General features: G+C 35.8%; 1 protein-coding gene and 1 long non-coding RNA gene across 2 annotated transcripts in view; one reads left to right on the forward strand and one right to left on the reverse strand.

Annotated features, from left to right (window-relative positions):
- Positions 1-25,000, forward strand: part of LOC124423711 — an 83,918-nt gene that overhangs the window by 57,294 nt on the left and 1,624 nt on the right. Inside the window, exons 2-10 of the mRNA XM_046961771.1 lie at positions 2,005-2,255; positions 5,358-5,524; positions 9,368-9,574; positions 10,144-10,788; positions 10,918-11,365; positions 11,473-12,361; positions 12,448-12,789; positions 24,120-24,798; positions 24,946-25,000. The exon at positions 24,946-25,000 is cut by the window's right edge and continues 444 nt beyond it. Coding sequence (XP_046817727.1) covers positions 2,005-2,255; positions 5,358-5,524; positions 9,368-9,574; positions 10,144-10,788; positions 10,918-11,365; positions 11,473-12,361; positions 12,448-12,789; positions 24,120-24,798; positions 24,946-25,000 — 3,683 coding nt within the window. The remainder of the gene's footprint in view (positions 1-2,004; positions 2,256-5,357; positions 5,525-9,367; positions 9,575-10,143; positions 10,789-10,917; positions 11,366-11,472; positions 12,362-12,447; positions 12,790-24,119; positions 24,799-24,945) is intronic.
- Positions 18,250-24,110, reverse strand: LOC124423714. The gene is made up of 2 exons (XR_006942136.1): positions 23,150-24,110; positions 18,250-19,650 (listed from the first exon to the last, which is right to left on the reverse strand). It is a non-coding gene; the product is annotated as an uncharacterized LOC124423714 (long non-coding RNA).

Below are 25,000 nucleotides of genomic sequence, written 5' to 3' on the forward strand. Positions count from 1 at the left end.
ATACATACATATATATATATATATATATATATATATGCCCGAAGCACTAGCTCGTCCTCCGATATTACTACCTTTGTCGTAACGAACCGTTAGTATGATTCTTTGTAATGAAACACCCCGTTCGGAAGTCGTTTAGTTCGATCGCTTGGTTAGTTCCAAACCCCTTTCCTTGATTCCCTCTTTATCCCTCCTCTCCATTCCTTCCAATTTAAATCAAACGGAATTCATTTGATCGGTCGATCGATCAATCGAACGTTCAATTTTATCGGACATTTAACGTTATGATTAAATATTGATAAACATTGTAGAAAATTTTCTTACCTATCAAAATATTTTTATTATACCGCACTATTCGTTAATTGTAAACGTAAAAACAAAAATCCATGTGAAATAATAAAGCGAGCCAGTACTGATATACGACTCCCAGACAAAACCTTTCCTCTTTTTTCTTTCTTTCTTTTTCTTTTTTCTTTTTTTTTTTTCTTTTTTTTTCTCTTTTTCTTTCACATTAGACGCCGAGCACGAACGTGAAACGTTTCGTGTAACTGTAACCTTTATAATCCGCTAATAAGAGATCAGATTCTTACAAAAACAGTAGTGTACATACTACCACCCGCATATCGGGTTCGCTGAATCAGCCTGAATTAACTCGTGATTCGAATCCATAATCTCCTGAGACCACGTCGATGGAAATCCATTTGGACTCAAAGAAGAGAGAGAAAGAGAGAGAGAGAGAGAGAGAGAAAGAGATGCAGAATTCCTCGTCAAAAGCGTCTACGACCCTATCGCATGTTTGAACAATGGCGATTAACCCTTCATTCCATTGTATTGAACAAAACACGAAATTGGAGAAAACAACAACGTACACGTGATAATGGATGAACTTTGGCTATTGAAGAAAAAGAGAGAAAGAGAAAGAGAGAGGGAGGGAGGGGAGGGTATACAGCATTGTTAATTGTGAATTGAATTAACGTTATCCATGCAACGAAGAGTGACAGCAATTAAGGAATACAAAAAGAACCTTGCGGGATAGCGATAACTCACTCGTTTATTCATTTAAAACTCGTTTTCCTCCGATTGTTATGGCATGTTATTAAGATTAACAAGTTTGAAAATTAATTAAATGTAATTTGCATATTCATTAATCGAAATCCCAACGATATTAGAGGTTATTCTTTCGTTAGATTTCCATTTTTATAGACTTTAAGAATTTGAATGAAATTTAAAATTGAATATTTTATTCGAATAAGCAATTTTCGTATTAGAGAAAGTACTGGGTGTGTTTTCTATCTCTCTCTCTCTCTCTCTCTCTCTCTCTCTCTCTCTCTCTCTCTTTCTCTCTCTCTATATATATATGTCTATTTATCTATCTACCTCTCTATCTATCTCTATCTGTCTATCTATCCATCTGCCTGTCTGTCCCTCTATTTCTCTATCAACGCCTGTTAGAAATTAAAGTTATGGATCTAACGTCACGGAAGCAACGTTCCCGAAAACAACCGGAAATGTTGAATAAAGCGATACCCTACGTACGGGGACAGGGGTGACGTGAATTATACGCCTGACGTAGGCGCTCCACGTGGTGTCGAATTCTTCGAAACGAGCATGCTTAAGCTTCGAGAAATATATAGGTACTACCTATCGTATTATATCGAATATAAGATTAAAAAAAAAAAAAAAAAGAAAAAAAAAAAGAAACATTTTATTTTTCACCGAACTTCGAACAAAGAAAAGAAAAAAAAGAAGAAAAAGCAAAAAAAAAAATGCGTTGCACTTCACACACAATGCGTTCGTTTACGTTGACAAACGTTTACGATAAAAAAAAAAATCAAGAAAAAAAAAAGAGAAAGAAAAGAAAAAGCGATAATAAAAATCACTTTTTAAATAAAAAATATAGGCTTCGAATAGATATATACATATATATATACATACATATATATATATATATATATATATATATCTGTGTGTATATGTATATTATTTATTTTTTCATTTTGATTATAGCCGAATCGGACATTTGCACGTTCGCGGCACGAACGGAACACTTTCACGTAACGAACAAACCATCAACGGCGTTGTTCACGTCGAATACAAGACCGAGAGCACTCAAAGAATTGTACGAGGCCGCCGGCGTGGTCGCTGTCAGAAGTTTGGATTCGTTGAGAAGGGATGGCAGCTCCATGGATATGTTCCTCTGCACACCCGTTCTTGGAAAGAGAAGGCGGGACCAAAGTCTCGACATCGAGTCCAGAGTCGTAAGTAATATCCCTCTCCTCGGTTTTCGCGTTAAAAACCAAATATGAGTCCATCTCTTTCACTCTCTGTCTCTCTCTTTCTCTCTCTCTCTCTCTCTCTCTCTCTCTCTCTCTTTCTTTCTGCTTTCGACCTTTCACCTTTGCCTTTTCTCCCTATATCGCCGACTCTCAAACAAAACTCCGCAATTATTTAATTTGTCGTTCGCCGTACAAATAACATCGTACAATCATCCTACGTTGTCCCTATGTCCCTATGACCTTTTGCAAAGTCTTTCTTTCGTTCGTTCTTTCTTTCTTCTTCTTTTCTTTTTTTTGTTTTAAAAGGAGAGGAAAGGGGTAAAAATACTCTTCCCTTTCTCTCTTTCTCTCGAGACAAGCACCACGAAAAAAAGGAACTCCTTTGGACACAATCAAAAACGTTTGCTTTTACTTTCGAGTCAAACGAGCTAGCTCTTTTTCGAGAGTTGTTTTAGCTTTTGAGCTGGAACATTGAACAACCATATGGTATACTAAAAGAGAGAGAGAGAGAGAGAGAGAGAGAGAAAGAAGAATAGGGATGGGGATGTTACGATAGATCCATATATTACAAGATCTCTCCTACCATTTCGTTTTCGATCAATAAACAAAAAGACGATCGGCAAAATTGAAAGTATTATTTAATGATTCCAAGATCAATGTTTACTGAACGTATTCGATTAAACATTTTTCATTGGTATTATAACTCCCAAGGGGCAAAATATCTCAGAAATTCTATTCTCGATAGACGTTCCTCTCGAAGTATATTTTACTTCGTACACATAAACCGGTAAGAAATCCTCGAGGCTTAACCATCCTCGAACTATTCGAACCTTTTCTTTTTTCCTATCACGCTTACATAATATCCGTCGATCTACCACGATTAGAGATCTCTTCTTCCCATGGTACATGTAAGTATCTACATTCTATAACGAAATGAAGGATACGTGACGTCCATTTAAAATCTCTTCGCGGTACACGTATGTATATATGTATATATGTATATATATGTATGTATGTATATACGTATGTACATACCACCTAAGTATGTATGTACGTATAATATATCCTCATATGTATCGCTATAAAATTTGATAGAAATCGATGAAATCAAGAATCGAGGTTCGATAGATGGTAGATTTCAAATGGTCGTGATAGAGAAAGAGAGCCGAAGAAGATTTATACGATCTCTCTCTCTCTCTCTTTCTCTCTCTCTCTCTCTCTTTCTCTATGGATTTTCTCAAGTTGGCGAGACGAGTACTCGATCTTTCCGATAAAAAGAGAAAAAGTAAACGGACGGGATGTCAGCGAACGGTTGTCTACTACCATCTCATCTTCACCCGAGAAAGGACTCCCGCGGTGAGCGGTAGCATTCCCTTCTTACCATAATCCTATCCTGTCCTAACCAGCCATTCGTCTGTCCTTACGGAATTCGCAGCTACGAAACTCGATTGTTCTTGTCGAACGTGTCGATTCACATTATCCCAATTCACTTATCACAATCGTTTATTAGTTTCTAATATAATTTAATTAAAAAACAATCATTCTCCAATAAAACGAATCTTAATTGTATTATAACATTCGATTACTTTTTTTTCGCCTACCTCTTGCTTATTTATTTATTTTTTTTTTCATCTTCTTTATTTCTTTTCTCGTTCGAAAAATAATAATTTTCCGATAAAAAGAAAAATTAATAGGATTATTATTTCCAAGGTATATTGTAAGAAGACATTTGGTTGTTTTTTTTTCTTTTCTTTTTTCTTTTTTTTTTTTTTTTTTTTTTGGAAGAGACAGATGATTCGAACGACGATAGGGATTAAAAAGAACGATGATTATCACATCGCGTACCATGGAGATCGTTAATATACATCCAAAGTGTCGTAAATTATTCCTGTCCTGATAAACCTTAATTTATATCGTCGAAGAAGTTAATTTATATCGAGAGGAAGAGGAAGAAGAAGAAGAAGAAGAAGAAGAAGAAGGAGAAGAAGAAGAAGAGGGAAGGCGTGGAGGTGGCGGATGGGAAAGCAGGGAGGCAGGTGGAAAGAGGAGAATAAGGAAGTTAAAAGTAAGAGAGAGAGAGAGAGAGAGAGAGACATTGGATATCGCGCAATATCATTCTCATCACTACGTCGTAGTTTCGCGGCAGCTGCTACTTCGTCCTTAAATGACAATGACGACGACGACGATAATGATGATGATAATAATAATAATAATGAGTTAATTCGTATCACCCAACTTCTGGTTACTTTCTAAGCGCTTCTTCATTTTTCCTCTCTCTCTCTCTCTCTCTCCCCCTCTCTCTCGTTCTTTATCATTCTCTCAAACATTTATGACTGTTCGTCGTTAGTCTTTAAAAAAGGTAGAAAAAAACCACCCTTAGAAAATTTCTCAATATCCTTTAAGATCCTTGACGACCCTTTATCCTGCCTCCCTCCCTCCCTCTCTCCTCCACTCATTCTATTCTATCGTTCCATCGAGAGTGGAAAAAGAAATCAATAGGAGATATTGTTTAATGGACTATTTAGAGGAACCTTTTAGGAAAAGATTTGTAGTAGAAAACATCGAGTAATACAATCCGTTCCGTATTCCGTGCGTGAAAGTCGCTTGGTCAGAAGATGACATCCGACAATGGCGTGTCCCCATGCAAGAAAGAGGAGTATAGAGCGTATAAAACACGTAGCCGTTTGCTTTTCGCCCGTCTCGGGTTTCTCGAGAGAGAAACAGAAGCAATAGGATGATAGTATAACGAAGACCGACTGGTGCCTACTATCTTTTCCTTTCTTCTTCCCACCCCTCCTCCTCCTCTCTCTCTCTCTCTCTTTCTTTCTCTTAAGTCATGAAACTTTGAGATCGAGAAGAAAGAAAGAAAGAAAGTTTCTCTTTTCTCTGCGATTTTATTTCAGACTGAACGTTTATATTTCCTCTTCTTCCCTTTCCCCACTTATCAGCCATATCATTCGCATCCCACCCAACTCTATCCCCGCATTCACTTACCTCAAACCCCTTAAAAACCCTACGCCCCTTTTTTTTCTTTTCTCTACATATCTTTATCTCTCTTTCTCTTTGTTTTTCTCTGTCCTTTAGCCAGCTGCTATCGAAGATCTACGAAGATGGACATCGGCAGAGGCACTCGGAGACGTCACCGTGCCACCGGACTGCATGTCCAGAATCCTCGGAGACACGGCCGACGACGAAGCAGTGGATCACAAGTTGCCCAGTCCAGAGGAACAGGTTCAGGCTGTTGCACTCAAGTGAGTACTGAATTTATGTCCTCGTAAAGATACTCGATACTCGACCCTACTAAAATTAACTATACCTCCAGACGAGTTCTCTTACTCTTATTCCTTTCCTTTTGCTCTCCTCTCCAATCCCCCCCTCTCCTTTCCCCTTTCTTTTTCTTCTTCTTCTTATTCTTCTTTTATTAACAAAGATTTTTAATAAAATTCTGAACGCGTTATCGACGAGTAATTATTTCATTAATTAGTTTACGCGGGAAAAGAAAATTTCAAGGTATTTCAAACGTTATCAAATAATTTTATCTATTGCTCTTTCTCCCTCTCTCCCTCTCTCTCTCTCTTTATATATATATATATAGCCTTTATTTTGAAAGTGGCCTAACTCCATTTATCTTCAAATCGAGATATTTAAGGGTTTGCGTTTCAATGAATTTAAAAATATACGTATAGGATACTAATGAGTTATACTACTTAAGTGTATCTAAGGGTGTTAAATTTATAGTTCCTATTAAAATAGTGGCAATTATTAAGTGAATAATATGCGTTTTCTTATCAAGAATGGAGTTTGGCCACTTTCAAAATTAACAATCAGATTCATTTTAAAATTTGAAGGTGTTCAAGTCCATTCAACATAATTTAAGATGCTTCAAATTGAAAAAACAATACTCAATTTATTTTACATATCTTTAAAACATTTCGAAAACATAATTTATGCGATTCAAAACATTTTTTAACTACATAACGTACAAAATTACAAACATAAATTTATTACAAAACAATTTACTACTCATCTAGATTTTGTATGTGTGAAAGGGATTTGAAGAAATCATGATGTTCCGGTGGTATATATCGTAATAGGTCAATTATGTCCTTGAATTTTGCTGTTGTAATTCATCTGATATTTTTATAATAGTATCAATACAATTTTTTCGAACTTTCTTGATCTACCCCGACGTGGTAATAAATTCAGGACTTTAAAATTTTCATTTTCATTCATTGATGTCTTATAGAAAATGTTATATTATAAAGAAATATTTTTTATTTCTTTTTAATTCAAGGATTTTCATTTATTTGTATAATAATTTTTACAATGATTCACGTTCAAGTGTTTCATTGAAAAATAATTTCTTTTTTTGTTTTTAGAAATAGAAATTATATACAAACGGAAAACGACGTTTAAATAATAAAGTCTTATTTGTACGAATAACTTCATGGAAATTCAAAAAAAAAAAAAATAAATAAATAAACCAAAAAAAGAGGAAAGCTTCTGTTTTAATAATCACTCTTAAACGAATAGTAAATGTTTCTTCGAAATATCGTTGCTCAAACGAAGCCACGAATTTTTCGGATAAACCTTCTAATATGATACGTAAGGCTTTTCAATGAAATATTTATTCGATTTCAAATCGAACAAATATTTTTTTTTCTTCTTTTTTTTTACACTTGTCGGTAAACTAAAAAAATTAATATATTATTTAAAACATAATATTATTTATAATAAAATCATTCTTATCAATTCAATCGATAAGATTTTTTTATATATCTTTTTTCGCAAGTGCGTACTAGAACATCTGTTCGTAAAGAATTCCTTAAGATGAGACGAACGATGATTTAAATTTTTATAAGGCTATTTAAAGTCTTTCTACCTGAAATTTAGAAGAACTTCTTTTATACTACAAGAAACAGAGAAAAAGAGAGAAAGAATGACTACATACACAGGGGACGAGGCCAAGTACCCCAGGGAGCGGGGACAGATACCACAAGGGGAGAGGCTAACCTGGTAGGGGACGGGGCCAAATTCCCCAGAGGGGGCGAGTAAAACTGATAGGGGAGGCTAATCTAGTAGGAGTCGGGGCCAAATAACCCCTGGAGCGGGACTAACTAAGTAGTGGACGGGGCTAAACTAAAAGAGGCGGAATCAAGTACCCCAAGAGGCGGGACTAAACAAGCAGGGGGCGGGGCTATGTGCCCAAGGGGCGGAACTAAACTAGTAGGAGGCGGGTCTAAGTGTCCGAGGGGCGGGACTAAACTAGTAGGAATCGGGTCTAAGTGTCCAAGGGGCGGGACTAAACCAGTAGGAGGCGGGGCTAGGTGTCCGAGGGGCGGGGATAAACCAGTAGGAGGCGGGCCAAAACTCCAGGGGCGGGGCTAAACCAGTAGAAGGCGGGACCAAGAACCCAGGGGGTCGGGGCTAAGGGTCCAGGGGCGAGGCTAAACTAGTAACAGGCGGGCCAAAACTCCAGGGGCGAGACTAAACTACGAGGGGTGAGGTAAACTTTCCCAGGGAGCAGGTCAAACCTAGCAAGGGGCGGGCTAACTTGGTACGGGGCGGGCATATATACTATGTATCTGTATCTGTGCAGAGAGAGAAGAGAGAGATCTATGCATAGAGAGAAAGTCGATAGTGGAGAACATGTTTTCGTAGAAAAAACCTCTTGGAATTTGTATCCTTAGTCCCAGAGGCCCTGTTTCTCTCTCCTCGATTTTCTAAGATAGTCATATAGTCATATAATCAATAGTCATTTATAGTCTTTTCTAATAGGATCTATAGGATTTTCTAAGATAGTCATATAGTTAGAATAGTCATTTATAGTCAGTATTGTCCTTATAGTCATTTATAGTCAGTATTGTCCTTATAGTCATTTATAGTCAGTATTGTCCTTATAGTCAGTATAGTCATTTATAGTCATTATAGTCAGTATAGTCCTTATAGTCAGTATAGTCATTTATAGTCAGTATAGCACTTATAGTCATTTATAGTCATTTATAGTCATTATAGTCAGTATAGTCATTTATAGTCATTATAGTCAGTATAGTCCTTATAGTCATTTATAGTCATTTATAGTCAGTATAGTCCTTATAGTCAGTATAGTCATTTATAGTCATTATAGTCAGTATAGTCCTTATAGTCTTTATAGTCATTTATAGTCAGTATAGCACTTATAGTCAGTATAGTCATTTATGGCCAATATAGTCCTTATAGTCTTTATAGTCATTTATAATCAGTATAATCATTTATCAGTCAATAGTCATATACTCAATAGACACATAGTCAGTAATCAACAACTTTCACTATATGTACAATTTTCTAGCATCATGAGAATCACCTCGATTAGATAACCGTGTTGTGATGATACAATTAACACTTTGAATACTATGGGCGCACATATGCGTCCAGCGAGAGCTATCGATATAGACTATGGAAGCAAATACGCGCCTGTCAAAAATGTGCCCATAATTATGAAAGTGGTCTAAGTCAAAATTTCAAAAAAATGAGTTTATCACTTATTTCACAGCAAGTGTAATCATTAAGTGCAAATTGCAATAATGATGTTTTCAATAAGAATTCATTATTAATGATAATGGCAATTCGCTCTCGTCGACGTTATTGTTATTATAAAAAAAAAAGAAAAAAAGAAAGAAAAAAAAGGGAAAATGAAGTATATTTCTCATTATATATATATATATACATACGTAAAATATTCGAGTAGTATCGATGACGATTAGGATCGTATAATGTACGTGGTAATATTAGAAAATATAGGAAACGAGAGAAAGAGAGAAAAATATATTATCAAAGTACACTACTCTTTAATGTATACTTTCTCTTTTGAATGTCGATCTATACTTACAGTTAATAGTATCATGAATCTTCGAGATCGTCTTCGTGAAAGAATATTTAAAAAATTTTTCTAATTTCTCATACACATACATACATACATACATACATACATACACATATGCATATATGCATACATACATACACATACACATATGTACATATATGTGCGTATAAAATTCGATAAGTATGATATAAGAGAAAATCAATGATGATGCGTGACTCATGAATATCCACAGATTCCCGGCGGAAATCGTTGCGGTGGATGTAAGCGGAAGGGGGTTCGAAAGGATGTCAATGAGAAGAAGGTCCTTGCTGTCTGGTCCGGAGATTCAACAACAAGAGACAAACGTTAAGAGACGATCGAGACCACGAAGGCCAAGGGGAAAGAGACGAAATACGATCGCTGGTACTGATCAAAAGGAAATTCGTCAAGCTATCGGAGGGTAAGAGATTACTTCTTTCAAACTAGACGTTGACATCGAATCTCGATCGATATTTCGATATGGTGAAGTTAGTCGAGGAGATACTGACGCATAGCATCGCTTTATTCAGACGCTACTGGTCGGTTCGCATGTCTCAGCGTAACGCGGTAAGAACAAGGTGAAAAAAATGTGTTTGATGCTTAAAACGTTTGATACGGATTTAACTTTGTTTGTTTATCGTTTGATAAACAATTTTATATGCCTACATTAAATTTACCCATTATTTTAAACCCTTACGAGGATAAAGTTCACGAAGTGAAAGATCATGCATGTCTTTTTGAAAGTATCATTATGTAATAACATTGCAATCACGTATGATCGAGACGAGATCGCACTAATCACATTAATCGATATCTTACGATCATCCAAACATAAATGTTAGCATGATAAAGATTCTTATTAAGTATATATGTACATGCGTGCGTGTGTGTGTGTGTGTGTATGTTTGTAGTTAATTTCGTGAGAAGAACGCACGATAGATCTTTCTAAAAAGGATAGGTTTTTTCCTAACATTCCTTCTACGTGTTCAGAGAAACGACGGGAGACGAGCCGGAAGAAGCAATGCCTAGCACAACACCGAGGGCTCATCGTTCGGCTAGTACCGACATACTTGGTTCGTCGAAGAAGGATACATCGACGGAAAAGAAATCCCATTTCAATACTTTGAAGGCTTGGGGAATGTCCAGGCTAAAGTCGATCGGTCAAAATAAATCAGGTGCACAACAACAACAACAACAACAACAACAACAGCAACAGCAACAGCAACAACAGCAACAGGAAACGAGCGAATCGAATGCAAACAGATCTGAGCAGGGTCAAAGCCAATCGAGATCGTCGCCGCCGGACGAAACGAATATTTACGAGACTGTTAACAACAGACGTAAAAAGGACAAGTCTCACCATCAAAGGAAACCAAGCTCGTCAAGTTCAAGCGGTAAGAGTACATCGTCGATTCCTGTGTCGATCCCTACGTCGATTCCAGTATCGATCCCGTCGAGTACCGAGAGACAGGGTAGCGTTAAGTTGCGTGAAAGCGCGGCACAAAGGAGAGAAAGACGGAAAGGTACTAGCCGCGATGACGCACCTCATTCCAGTTCAGGAAATTGGAGCGCATCTTCGGAAAGTGGTAGAGCTAGTATCGGAAGCGAGACTACAACGACGACTCATCAACCGAGGTAAACTGTCTTACTAAAATTATTTTTACTATCCATTTTTTTCTTTCCCTTTATATATATATATGTATACATCTCAATGTACCACTTTAATAAATGCACGATTACGATCATTCGTTAAAATTTAAACAGATCAACGACCACAGCATCGATTGGTACATCCTCGACTTCATTGAGCCACGCGAGACGTCTCAAAGGAAGAGACACTTCGGCTTCCTCTTCGGTCACCTCGGAGGGCACCTTAACTCCCGACATTATACAGGATATATCAGTAGTACCGTTTTCGGACGACGGCGAGACATCGTCCGTATATTCCTGCGATACCGAAGGTTATTACACTTCCTTCCACGTCGATTCTGGATTAAAAACATTAAGAGAAGAAGAACCACCTCCTCAAAGTCCGCTCACAAAATCGAACGGAGTTGGTTCTGATCCAACCTCGCCGATCATCGAGAACGAGTACGAATTGTTCGGCCGAGGATCAACTTCGACGACCACGAGCTCAGCTGGTACCGTTTGTACGGCTCTGTTGGCACCACCACCGCCGGAAAGAAAATCCAGTTTAACAGTAGTTGCTATGGTGAATAATGAAATTTTTGTTCAAAGTTAATCCATGCTAAATTTTTTTTTTTTTTTTAATTAAAAATATTCCCTTCATATTTATTATTATCGTTTTCTTATCTTTAGGTCCATGGAGAAAATCAAAACGGTGGCGAGTCACCGGACAGTGGTCACAACACTTCCTCCTCGCCGGTCGAGTCAGCCTCGAGTCCAGCCTGCACTGGAAGATCCTGTTCGGAATTCGAGTACTCCGAATCGAGCGATCTCGAAGGTTGCGAGAGGATCGAGAGAATTCGTTCGAAAACCGCGATCAATTCGAGTCGGATACCATCTATGTGCGTTATAACTCCGCCCTGTTCCGACGACGAACACGTCAAAGACGTCGATCCGTCGGAAAAAAAGCATCAAGTTCGAAATAAAAATGACGTTCAAGCCGCAGGATCGGTATTGATGTCTGCCACTGTTGGAACATCTAAAATGGAAGTGATCAATGGACAGGATAAGAACCTTTACGCTACCGTCCAACATGTAATACCGTCTTCCACTAATAATAATAGCAACGACAATAACGGCAACTCCGACAGACCTATTACGAACAATCATCAATCGTCACAAATTAAAATCAGCCCGTTGAGCGGTGTTTTGGGTAAACTTCGTGGCGTACTTCCAGGTAGGAAGCACGTTTCGAAAAACGTGGTTCATGGTCTTACCAATGTGGACTCCGGCGACTATGTTACGATAGCCGACGTGAGGAATAACAATGACAAACGACCGGAATCAGGATCATCATCCAGCACGACCTCCTTGGCCCGTTCGCCTACCACTTACGCGAATTCCGATATATTTAAGAGAGACGCCGAATATGTCTGTCTGAGCGAATTGCCGAAGAAACCGGACTCGTCCTTGGAAAGGAAGAGACAGGGCGCTAGAGTTACTTTAGATTCCGAAGGCAAGGTCGTTTATTCATCGGACAGTCTCAAGAGAAGAAAAGGGGCACACACGACCTTCAATCCAGGTAAGATCTTTAGATATTGTAAGATGTTACATTTGTTTAAATGGAATAAATATTAATGAAAGAAAATGATTACACCGTATACATAGGTCCATTCGTAAGAGAAGGAATATCACCTAATCCATCACCCTTATTACGTCGAGCAACTCCAAACGTACGAGCGGTTACAAAAAGTCAGGACACCGTCGACAGCAGCGAAAAAAAGATACCGTCTCCTGCGACATCGCCTACCCCGTCACCTACGTCACCTACGTCGCCACCTACGTCACCGCAATTGGGTAAACTCATTATTCGGGCGGCGAAGAGCCCGGACAGAGCCCCGAGTCCCGACTACGTGAGGACACCCGCGACCGTGGTGGGTCCAAAGAGTCCCACAAGTCCTCACAGACAAGTACGGGGAGCGTACGTCAACGTGCAGGCTGGCGACGAAGGTAAGACGACCGCGAACCCGAACGAGATCGTTGTTAAGCCTATGGAAATATCACGGAATCGATGCGACGATGACGCGAAACCTTCTTTTACAACAAAGAATTCTTTGCCTATTGGAAAGAGTAATCTAAGTACCATTTTGTTATCATCTAACTTTAATCCCACCAGAACAAATTATCTGGATGATAATCATCCTGTCGAACTAAATAACATCGAGACGATGAATCATCAAGTACAATCGAACATACATGATTCAGCTAACGTCGATATGGTCGACATAACAAATTCACAATTGAATTTAGATAAACCCTCATCTTTCTATCCAAAGATCTTAAAACCAAGTGGTAACACGCCAAAATTAAGTAGAAAATTATTGATATCCGACTTTGATACTCCTAACTTTTGTAAAAAAATTCTTGGTCAAAACGAAATAGAAAATACTATAGAATTCGATCGTATTATAAATGATGAACAATCATTGTCGACGTTCTTTCATACAACGAACGATAATAATTCAATGAGTAAAGATTCTCTCGTAGAATACACGGACAACAATTCCGAATCAAATTCTGATTCGAATTCGACGAAAAGAGGAAACCGTGATGATAGGATAGATCGAAAAATAAAACGTAGCGAGAGTTATCGAATGGCTAACAGTCCTATAATGTTCATCAAAAAATTTTCAAGCGGTACCGAGAAATCCTCAAAGATATTCCGCACTCCTTCCGAGGAATTGCAAGAGGAATTGCTTAAGGAAAGGATAAATTATCCTGAAACGGTATCTAGTCCAGAACCACCGATTGAGCCAAACGTTAATTATGGAAACGGAAATTTAAAGATCATGATGCCAATCGTAATACCGAGTAGTCCAAGACCAAGAGCTTTGGATCTACAGCCTGTCAAAGTTCTCGAATATTCTGGTAACGACACTGAAATATGGTAGAAACAAAAAAAAAATCAATAAACCATTTCACATATCCTTTCCTATTGTCAAGATAGATATATCATTTCAAGGATTAAACAGATATTATAGAATTTGTTTGAAATTATTCGATTCTTGGACACCGTATATCGTCTAATAAAGACTAATGGCTCAAGGACCAATTAGATATCGTAATTGGCGCGGAAAGTTGCATTCGAAGTCATGGGCTTTATCTCGGAATTGGCGTTATGCAAAGAAAGAGGAAGTGTCGGCCAGCGAGTGTCATTGTCTCGAGACATATAGGGGCATACGCTAAACGAACCGTTCGACGGTCAAGATAACAAGATCTAACGATTCTCTCTTTTTCTTTCTCTCTCTCTCTCTCTCTCTCTCTTTCTCTCTCTCTCTCTCTCTCTCTTTCTCTCTCTCTATCTATCTGTCTCTCTTTCTCTCTTTCTAATGCCTAGCGGCAAAGAGTGATATGGCAGAAACCATTGCGTTTGTTCTATCTAACACGTCCGAGCTTGGCCAGCTGCAAGCTGGACTCATATTTAATGTTTCAGAGAAAGATAAATGTCATTTTCTATCGGTATGTTCATTGTTCAGTTCATGGAATATTTTAGAGTTCAATAGTTTCATCGATAAACTGTTTAGAGACAAACATCCCCAACGAAGAATACTCTTTGTAAGATTAAAAGATAAGTTTTATCAAGTTTTCGAGTTTACTTTCGATTTATCTTCGTTTATATGTACTTAGAACGAACGTAATTTTTCTTCTGAATTTTACGCGATTTTCTTACGATATAAGCTCACAAGTTAATCGTGAGATTTGCGATCAAGGACACGTTCAAGTAAATATTAAGAATCTTTTGGTATATATTGACTTTTTCTTTTTTTTTTCTTTCTTTGTCGCATCGTCGTTTACTTATCAACAGATAACTTGTTGATAGTAAATCATTTAAGCGCAGAATATTTGCGTAATTTGGAAAAAAAAAAATAAATAAAATAAATAAGTAAATAAATAAATAAGAAGATTGTAATGGCAATTAATGTTTCGGAATATGTATCTTTTTCTTTTTTTTTTCTTTTATTTTTTTTTTTTTTCGTTTCCCTTTTCTTTTTACGCGTTTTTCTTGAGAAGATCATCAGTTCAATGGGTCGAATAGAAAATTTTCCGCTATGTCCTGATGGTATGCGAAGGAGGGTTAAATCTCTCGGGGTCTCGATAAACTGGAAAACTCCAGGGAGCCCCCAATGAAGAAGCTTCACTTTGTTAGCCCTTATCGGAGTCATTAGCCGCTGGCTCAATAGCCAACGGAGTTGCATCAGACACGCGATGTTTATCCCACTTGATAATACCAGAAGATTCCGATAAACAAAAAATCCCTCCCGCTCGTCGTAAATAGAAATACTTTCTTGGAGTGGCTGACGCGGCTCCAGTTCGCTTTAAACCGATTAACCCTCATGATTCGTGCAACAGTGTTCTTTCAGGAGTGACCGTTTCTGATAGAACCAACACGTCGTCTAATATAGCAATATTCCATCGTAAATTTAATAACGAATTTTAATAATGAAACGAGCTGAAATACGATCGAATAATCTTAACGTTAATACAATCTTGAAAGAATATTCGAGAATTTTTAACGATAAAGAAATAGGATCGATGATAATCGTTAAATGTTCGAATAGAATCGAATTGAATAAATCAATGTGACTCGTAACTCGAAAGTAATATTTTTATTGTTTCCCGTCAAAGAGGAAATTTAAATATTTCGCGGGCAATACAATGATAAGACGATATCAGTGGATGAACGAGAGGAGAAAACTTTGTCGCTAGACAACCAGCCGCCAGTCACGATAATCTAACTCGCTTGCTCGCTCGTTCGTTCGTTCGTTCGTTCTCTGTTACCAAACGCGACCAGCTGCTACTTTTTAAACGACCGTTCGACCGACGATCAGTCTTTCACGAACGATTCAACATGCTGGCGAGACATTTATTATTCATTGCCACTAGACGACCACGTAAGTCATTTTCATCAACATTATTATCATCCTAATTATTGCGAAGACGTCATCATTTTTCGACGCGACATACGATTTATTTCTTTCGTCTTTCTAGTTTCTCACGTAGCTACCTCCTTTGTTTCTCTTTCTGACAACAACAGCGCGGTATGACTAATCGACCACTTTTTCTCTGACCCTTCTTCTTTATGACGTCAGATCAGACGAAATTATTGGACATAGCGACTAAAAAAAAAAAAAACAAAAACAAAAAAGGGAGAAAGAAAAAGAAGAAAAAAAGAAACAAGAAAAAACAAACAAAACATATTCTCCTTATTCTTGTTCTTACATTTTTCTTATTATAAACTTCTATTCGGTAATTATATCTATTGTTTAAATTAACGCGAAACGGTGAGGTAGAACGTCTTAATAATAACGGGATTATACGTCTTATAAATTCTATCGGATTGACGACATAGACTTTTTTAATACATAGTAAACCTAATCTCGCATCAATTAATCGACAAGATAGATAAACGATGCATAATAGTGCTTAGTGTTTCATAACTCTCTTTCTCTCTCTTTCTCTCTCTTTCTCTTTATATATATATATATATATACACATATAGAAAGACATATATACATAATAAAGAAAGACAATATACATAAGACATATAGAAAAATCATTGAAGGAAAGAAAATGCAAAGATCTTTAATATTTCTAAATTTTCATTGGTAATCGCAAGGAATGATATAAAATTCATAAGAATAACATGTGACAATATTATTGAAAATTTCTTATTCGTGGTCTTATAAAAGATATAAATAGATTAGGTGCACTGGTGGCACCTTTGATAAGGGGCAAAAGTTATCGATACAAAGTGCCAATTCTTTCGCGATTTTATATGATCCCTGTGTTATGAAACGAGACAATTTCAAAGAGAATCTTCGTTATTATTATAAATAATCGAGAGAAAATAAAAACGATTCTTTTCTCTCGTCGACAACTATTACTATTATTGTTACTATTACTACTATTATTATTACTATTACTATCTTCTACGAAAGACTAACTTCATTCGTAGATTCCAAGCGGATCGTCGAACTCACTTTCCGGAACGTTTTCCTCTCGCTCTTTGTATCTCTCTCTCTCTCTCTCTCTCTCTCTCTCTCTCTCTCTCTCTCTCTCTCTTTCTCTCTCTCGTTACGATGGTATCTTCTACTAACTGACATGAGAGGAAGGAGAAAGACTCGCATAATTTTATTCCTTTTCGTATAGCTATATTCGTTTATGCATAAGCTTTCTTCGTACTTACACGTACCACTTCAAACGTACCACCAACCAATAGGCATATCTTCTACCCAAACCGTATTGCCACGAAGCGTCGTAAATTCTTAATTTCAATGGATATTCAATATACGGAGAAAACGCGATGTGAGTGGAACTATGCAGATTCGCAACGCAAATGTCTTGGCATAGAAGAATATTTCTTTTCTTTTTTTTTTTTTTGTTGTTCTTTTTTTATTTTTTATTTCTTTGTTTCTTTGTTTTTTTCTCTTTTCGCGAGAATATTTTTTCTCTTTTTTTTCTTTCTTTCTTCTCTCTCTCTCTCTCTTTCGAAAAACAAAAACAAAAGTAAAAAAAGAAAGAAAAAAGGAAAAAGCGGAGAACGTTCCTCCAACATGAACAGCGTAGAGAATAGAGTAGTGGTCGTATACAGTTTTGAATATACGAATGATGCATATATTGTGGCAATTCAATTACGAAATTAGTCGTTTCAAAGCGCATCTGTTTCTATCGCAAAGATCTTCTTCCCTTGTTCTCTTTTTTCTCTCTTTTTTTTTTCTTCTTTCCTTTTTTTTTCTCTTCTTTTTCTTTTTTGCTTTTACTTAAACGGATCACGGTCTTATCGGGGAAAAAATGTCTCGCTATGTCAAAGGACACAACAAAATTGATGGTCGTTGAAGCTTTATCGCATTTTTATTAATTGAATGAAATTCGACCTAATTCTTGTCAAATCAAATTTTAATGCGTTCTTGATTACCCTAATTTCTTTCTTTCTCTTTCTTTCTCCCTCTCTCTCTCTTCTCTCTCTCTCTCTCTCTCTCTCTCTCTCTCTTTTTCCCTCTATTTATCTAACTCCTGTTAATTAATCCAATTTTCATCAATGATTTATCAAGTCTGTTTATGCGAATGATTAGCTCGCTTATCACGTTACGAATTATATTTTCGTAACGTCGCCCGAATGTCTGGTCGTGTGTTTGCAAAACAGAAGGAGTACAAGGAGCACTCGTATAATCGCGCGCGCGAGCGCGTGTACATATGTGTGTGTGTGTATTACGTGAAACACATTGCTGAATAACTATATTAATCAAAACACGTCGATCACGTGTTTCCTTTTTAACACATACACAGGCGGACATGCCTGTGCACACGTACACATGCATGGATTAAAACGAAATAATAAATATTAAGAGAGAAAATGAACGGAACTTTATGGAATTCAAGGATGGAAATGCAAGGAACGCATATCCATCGTAAAAGTATGCGTATTTAATTTTTATAATTTCTTTTCTTCATCGTACATAGAGCATCACAGAACATTACGTACATACTACATACATCTTTGATAACATAATTCGAGGGCATTGAAAGATTTATCGTAAAATTATGAAACTTACGTATATTATCCCGTTTAGATTAATCGATTCACAATAAAGTCTAACAATGTTTATATATATTTGAATTTAAATTTCATTCGAGATAATTTAAATCTTGATAATTTTACTTGATACACTTGATACACTTATATGCATATATATTTTATTATTAATTCTTTCTTTCTTTCTTTCTTTCTTTCTCTCTCTCTCTCTCTCTCTCTCTCTCTCTCTCTCTTTCTCTCTCTCGCTCTCTTTTTCTTTCTTTCTCCCTTTTTCTCTTTCGTAAGATTCGCTAATCGCCAACGGAAAATTTCGTTTAGTATTTATCATCGCGAGTCGGGTCACTCACGTTTTATTCAATATCAACGAGGAATCCGTTATTTTCGCGCTAATTAAAAGAAAATAAGAAAAAAGAAAAGGATAGGAAGAAAAAGAAGAAGAAGAAAAAGAAAAATAAGAAGGAAAAAAAAAAAAAGAAGAAAGAAAGAATGGGAGGAAAAATTAGTCAACATGTAGAACGACCTCGAAACATCATTAGAAATAATTCTAATAAAAGTCATTCGATCGGAATAATCGGATCATCGAATCGATTAAAAAAAAAAATTCTCATTAAATCCAATATATAATGATAGATACGACAGTTCAGATCATTGTAATTGTTAGAAACTATATTGATGACATCATCGTCTGATCGGGTCGACCCACGCGAACTGCTACACACAACATCTCGCTTATCAATGGAATATACCAAAAACTCTCTTGTCTGTTATCTTAAGCAAAGAACATTATATTGACGTGCTTCAAATCACTAAGTAATCCTGGCGCTACGAATTGAAATCCCTTGAATTTCTTTTTCTTGATGATCACACAGAAAAAAAGAAAGAGAGAGAGAGAGAGGGGGAGAGAAAGAGAGGGGGGGAGAGAGAGAGAGAGAAAAACGAATAAATATTTACGTACAACGCGTTACAACGTGCTCTCAGTTCTCTCTCTTTCTCTTTCTTTCTCTCTCTCTCTCTCTCTCTCTGTCTTTCTATTTCTCTTTCTCTTTCTCTCTTTACGAAGGGAATCTGCTCTCAAGCACGCCGAGTTACGAGGAGTCTTTGAAGAAAAACGTTCTTTTCTCCTCCTCCTCCTCCTCCTCCTCCTCCTCCTCCTCCTCCTCCTCCTCCTCCTCCTCCTCCACCTCCTCTTCTTCTTCTTCCTCTTCCTTTACCATGCTTCTCCTGCTCTTCATCCTCTCCTTCTCTTTCAAGCAGTCTCTTCTACTGCGGCTTAGATACTGGAACGACGGAATGCAACAAAAGCAACAAATAGGAATCTCGTGGCGCGTGCGCTCTTATCTGGTAAAAGTACACTTTTACCAGAGTCCCAGCGTGCATCGCTTCAGTCACGCGAATTGCAGCCTCGATAAATCGTATACCCTGTCTCTCCAATATATATATATATATATATATATATATATATATATATATATATATATATATATATAAAGAAAATAGCCTAAGCACGAGCACACAACGTATACTTTAGAATCTAGATTATCTCTCCTATTACTCTAGAGACTTTTTTCTCTCTATCCTTCTCTATCTCTATTTTCTCTCTCTCTCTCTCTCTCTCTCTCTCTCTCTCTTCTTTTTTTTTGTAATTTTTCCAATTCAAAATCAACTTACTCAAAAGAGACAGAGGGGGAGAGAGAGAGAGAGAGAGAGAGAAAGGGAGGGTTAATTTTTATGTTTTTTCAGAGATTATAATTTCGACAAAGATATCGTTCTGGTGGGATATTTCTTTTTTGTTTTCGTTCTTTATTTTTATATAAATCATTTGTATGCGAAAAATGAATTAGAAAAAAAAAAAAAAAGAAAAAAAAGAAAAAGAAAAAAAGGAGTAACTAACGAGCGAGACAATATTTATATCGTTAAATAATATCCACTAACACACAACAGGGGAATTCAGTGCTTTCAACAAACCCTTCCTTCCTTCCTCGAATCGACTGTATCGAATTTCTCGTGACGCACACGTTCCTACTTCTCTCTTTCCTTTTTTTTTTTTTTTTTTTTAATCGGCATAAAGATTAGGTTTCGAAAATTTAGTTTCGCCTCGTCGTCGTAGAACGGATTATTTTACTTACTTCTTTGCAGTTCACGAATGGGTTTACGTAATAACCCTATGTAGGAGCTCGAGGTGTCTTATAAAAACAGAGAAACGTAAGATTGTCTAACTAACGTATTTTAAATAATGCTAAATTTTGCGGTTACCGGTTATATTGCCCGATCGAAAGAAAATAGTTATCGTTCGTTATTAACATTTTCAAGAAATAGAACGAAAGACAGAAAGAAAGGAAAAAAGATCTGGCGAGACGTAAGAAGTATTTCCTTTCTTTTTTCTTTTTTTTTTCTTTTTTTTCTTCTTTTAATTCACTTCATTATTTTTTGTTTCATTTTTGTTTTTGTTTTTTTTTCTCTTTTTCCTTTCTTCCTGTCTTTCGATTTATCTTTCTCGGCGATAATCGTGTTTTGTAAGAAACAAAAAAGAAAAATCGTTTTATTAACAACGATGTTCATTCATTCCCTTTCTCTCTTTCTCTCTCTCTCTCTCTCTCACTCTCTCTCTTTCTCTCTCTTTCTCTCTCTCTCTCTCTCTGTCTCTCTCTCCCTTTCTCTATTTGTCTTTAACTTGGTAGCTCGTGTATCGTAGAAAACTTGATTTTCGCGATACACCATCGTAATAAAGTGTAATAATCATCGTATGATTTACTCAGCGAGAAAAATAAGTTATTATATATCATTGTTAAATTTTGCAAGAGATTTTTGTTATTTAGGCGATGAATATATATATAATATATATATATATATTCATAAAAAAATATTATACATATATATATAATATTTTTTTTGTTTCTTTTTTGTCGTAATATCATAAATATAAAACATTAATTATCCACGTTTATCGATGCTCGTGAGAGAAACATCGTCACATGCGTTCGAAAGATTATGTAAAAAAAAAAAAAAGAAAAAGAAAGAAAAAGAAAAAAAAAAGAAAAAAAAAGAAAGAAAAAAAGAAATCAAAACACGTGCCTTGAGATTCGCCGTATTATTATCGCATGTGTTAGCTCATGTTTGCGTGCTCGCCTCTCCCTTTTGTAAGTATCGTCCAGCACTAACAAAAAAAAAAACTAACTTTGAACTTGCACCATTATTTTTTTATTTTTATTTAGTATTTTTTATATTTCTTTTCCATTTCTTTGTTTGTTTTTTTTTTATTTTTCTTTTTATTTTTTATTTTTTATTTTTTATTTCTTATCGTCACATTGACTTTGCTATGTATATTGAATACTTTCTGCACCTTCATAATGCAACTGCACCCAGGTATCATGTGCACAATGTAATTATTATGTTCACAGGTGGTCGAAGTAGTTTAGAAAAAGAAATGTGCGATCGTTAAACGCAAAAAAGAAAAAACAAAAAAAAGAAAAAATAATAATATCGGAGAAACCGATACAAAGAGTCCCTTTCGTTAATTTATAAAATTTAATGAATTTCTTTAGAATTATATATGTTTATATACATATATATACATATATATATATATATATATATATATATGTATATATATGTACATATTTCTTTTTTGATTCTGCATATCGCTTCTTCTCCACAAATGAAAACGATTAATAGCCGTTTTATCCGAGCTTTGCAGCTAAAATAACACACACACACACATATATATATATATTTATATGTATATATATATATATAAGGGACGTACTTACGATCTGGGGTAGAGGAGCATGCGCTATCATGTATAATATTCATGTATATGCGTTACCATTTAAGTTTCTATCATCTTTCCTTCTCTTACTTTCTTTCCTTCTCCTTCTCTCTCTCTCTCTCTCTCTCTCTCTCTCTCTCTCTCTCTCTCTCTCTCTCTCTCTCTCTCTCTCTCTCTCTCCCTCTATCTATCTCTCTCTTTTTTAACGTAAGTTTTATAAATATGTATATTATTTGTGTCTTTCAACAACAGGAAAACAGAATGGAAAGATAGCCAATTAAGAAAGCATCAGAATGTGTCTAACTTTGTTGTTTTGTATATATGTAGTACGAAATTTTTTTTATACTACGAGAATGTGTGTGTATGTGAATAGCTCGTCTATCCTTTCTTTTTTCTATTTTATATAATATGTGAATAATAGACGTCATTATTATTGAATGAAGGAAGAAGGAAAAAAAAGAAAAAGAAAAAAAAAAAAGAGAAAAGGAAAGAAAAAAAAATCAAACGAATGAAATTGCATTGAGTCATTTGCATTAACTCTTGTTTTCCCTCCGCATTATTATTTATACTATATCACTTTAAATAACATCCCTTTTATATTATATTAGACACATTTTTCTTTCGTACGTAATAATATGTGTATGTGTGTGTCCCTATACGTACATAACATATGTATATCTGTATCTAACCGTACCTAACCACTATACCTCACCCCATATTATATATATATATATATATGTGTATATATATATATATATATATATATTATATATATTATATAATAGCCACCATACTCCACTACACTTGACTACATTCCCACCACCCCGGCCTCGATATTCCCCACCACCTGTTCTCCCTTTTTGTTCTTCTCTTCTTCTTCTCTTTCTTTTTTGTATTTTATTTATTTTTTTTTTTTTTTGTATCTTTGTACATATACATAATAGTTTTATAGAGAGAAAAAAAAAAGAATGCACTTCACGCGTGTGTGGCATCCCTCACTAGTAACTCACCCACATATCATATGTCCCATGCTCCATGCTCGGTGAGTACACTTTTATAAATTCGCAAAATGAAGAAAAAAGAAAAAAACAAAAAATTAAATAAATAAATAAATCGTTCGAAGACCGACATTGATACTTCGTCATTTTAGTTGTAAAATTCATTAAAACGAAATAAAAAAAGTTACTCGTCAAATGTTATGAAAATATTTTACTCTTTAGAAACTTACGATGTCGATTTCGACGTTTTATTATATTATGTATTAATATATAAGCATTCTCGCATATATAAATATTGCATGTCACTGTTTCTTGTTTTTTTTTGTTTTGTTTTATTTTACTTTATTTTATTTTATTTTATTTTATTTTATTTTATTTTTTTTAATCTTTCACGCTTTTCCGCAACATGCTTGCATTAATGCATTTTACACTAACACAAAGATACTAAAGTTAAACACACTGTAACATGCATCTCAATGATGGATTTGATTTTGTTGTTACTACGATACGATACGCACTATCAAATAAAAAAGAAGAGATCTTCGTTAGGAGATAAATAATAATAAATTAAAACATATGATAAACATTAAAATTATGAAATAAAATTTAATCGGTATGGAATTAATATTGCTAAATAAAGGAAATAACTATTACTAATGCGTACTCGTTGAACTTTAACATAAAAATAAATTTGTTATTATCGCAAACTATGAAATATAACATGAGCATAATAATAACGTACGATTCTCTAACAGCACATAAAACAAGATATATTATGCATAAATTGTTTCGATCGAAGATAATTCTAATGTAAAATGACGCGGCTTCTACGATTTCTCAGGTTTGTCGAAAGTGAAAAAAAAAGAAAAAAAAAAAAAAAAAAAAAGAAAGAAAAAAAATAAATAGATAAAAAGAGATCGCATCGCGAGGTTAATATGTCCTGCTCCGAATGGAATTATAAGCGATAAATTTTCTGTTTCAGATAATAATTTATTAGCAATACCGTCAGAGTCGATAGCGGTACAACCCCCAGCTTATATCGGGCCCCCAGTACCAGGGGATAAGGAAAAATCGCACAAGTACAAGAAAGATACATCGAAGGAATCTCATGTTAATAAAGAACGTTATCAGGAAGAAATTAAAAATCATGGAAATTACGATGAACGACGTGGTTATCCTCAGAACAATTCCCAGCACTATTATCGTTACAACGACGATCAAAAGTTTTTCGAACGAAAGAGAATAACGAATTACTGTGATTACCAATTACGTAATTGTGACCGTCAATCGGTACAAATACAAAATGCTAAGAATCAAGGATTTTGCATGGCCGGAAGGGACTTCGATCAACAGCAATTCTATACTTTACCTACAAGAAGAGCTCAAAGAGAGATCGAGCCACCTCGAAGCGTTACTCCGGACATTACGAGAGGTCTTGGACGTGGTTCCCTGAGCGCGATGCACATGTTAGCCAGACAAGGACGAAGGCCCGTTGTCGAGCAGGTTCCCGAGCAGGTTCCTAAGCAGGTTCTTCTTCCCGAGCAGGTTCTTCTTCCCGAGCAAGTTCGTTTAGCGAGTAATAGGAAGTTGGAAGAACTCGAGACGAGGAAGAGACTCGTGAAACAACAGCAAACAGCGCCGATCGTTGATGTCAGAAATAGGTGAGAGGGAACGAAAATTGCCGATCGATTTCTTGTTTTTATGAAATTCTCATCCCTCACCATCTCTTTCTCCTGCCTCTAATGCATATATATATATATATATATATATATATATATATATATATATATACATCTCTTTGTGTATAGATTCGCAACGCCGTTGAGTCTGTCTGCGCTTGGCTATCGATTCTTCGCCTCTTCA

Source organism: Vespa crabro, chromosome 4, assembly GCF_910589235.1.
Source record: "Vespa crabro chromosome 4, iyVesCrab1.2, whole genome shotgun sequence".
Taxonomy (NCBI): Eukaryota; Metazoa; Arthropoda; class Insecta; order Hymenoptera; family Vespidae; genus Vespa; species Vespa crabro.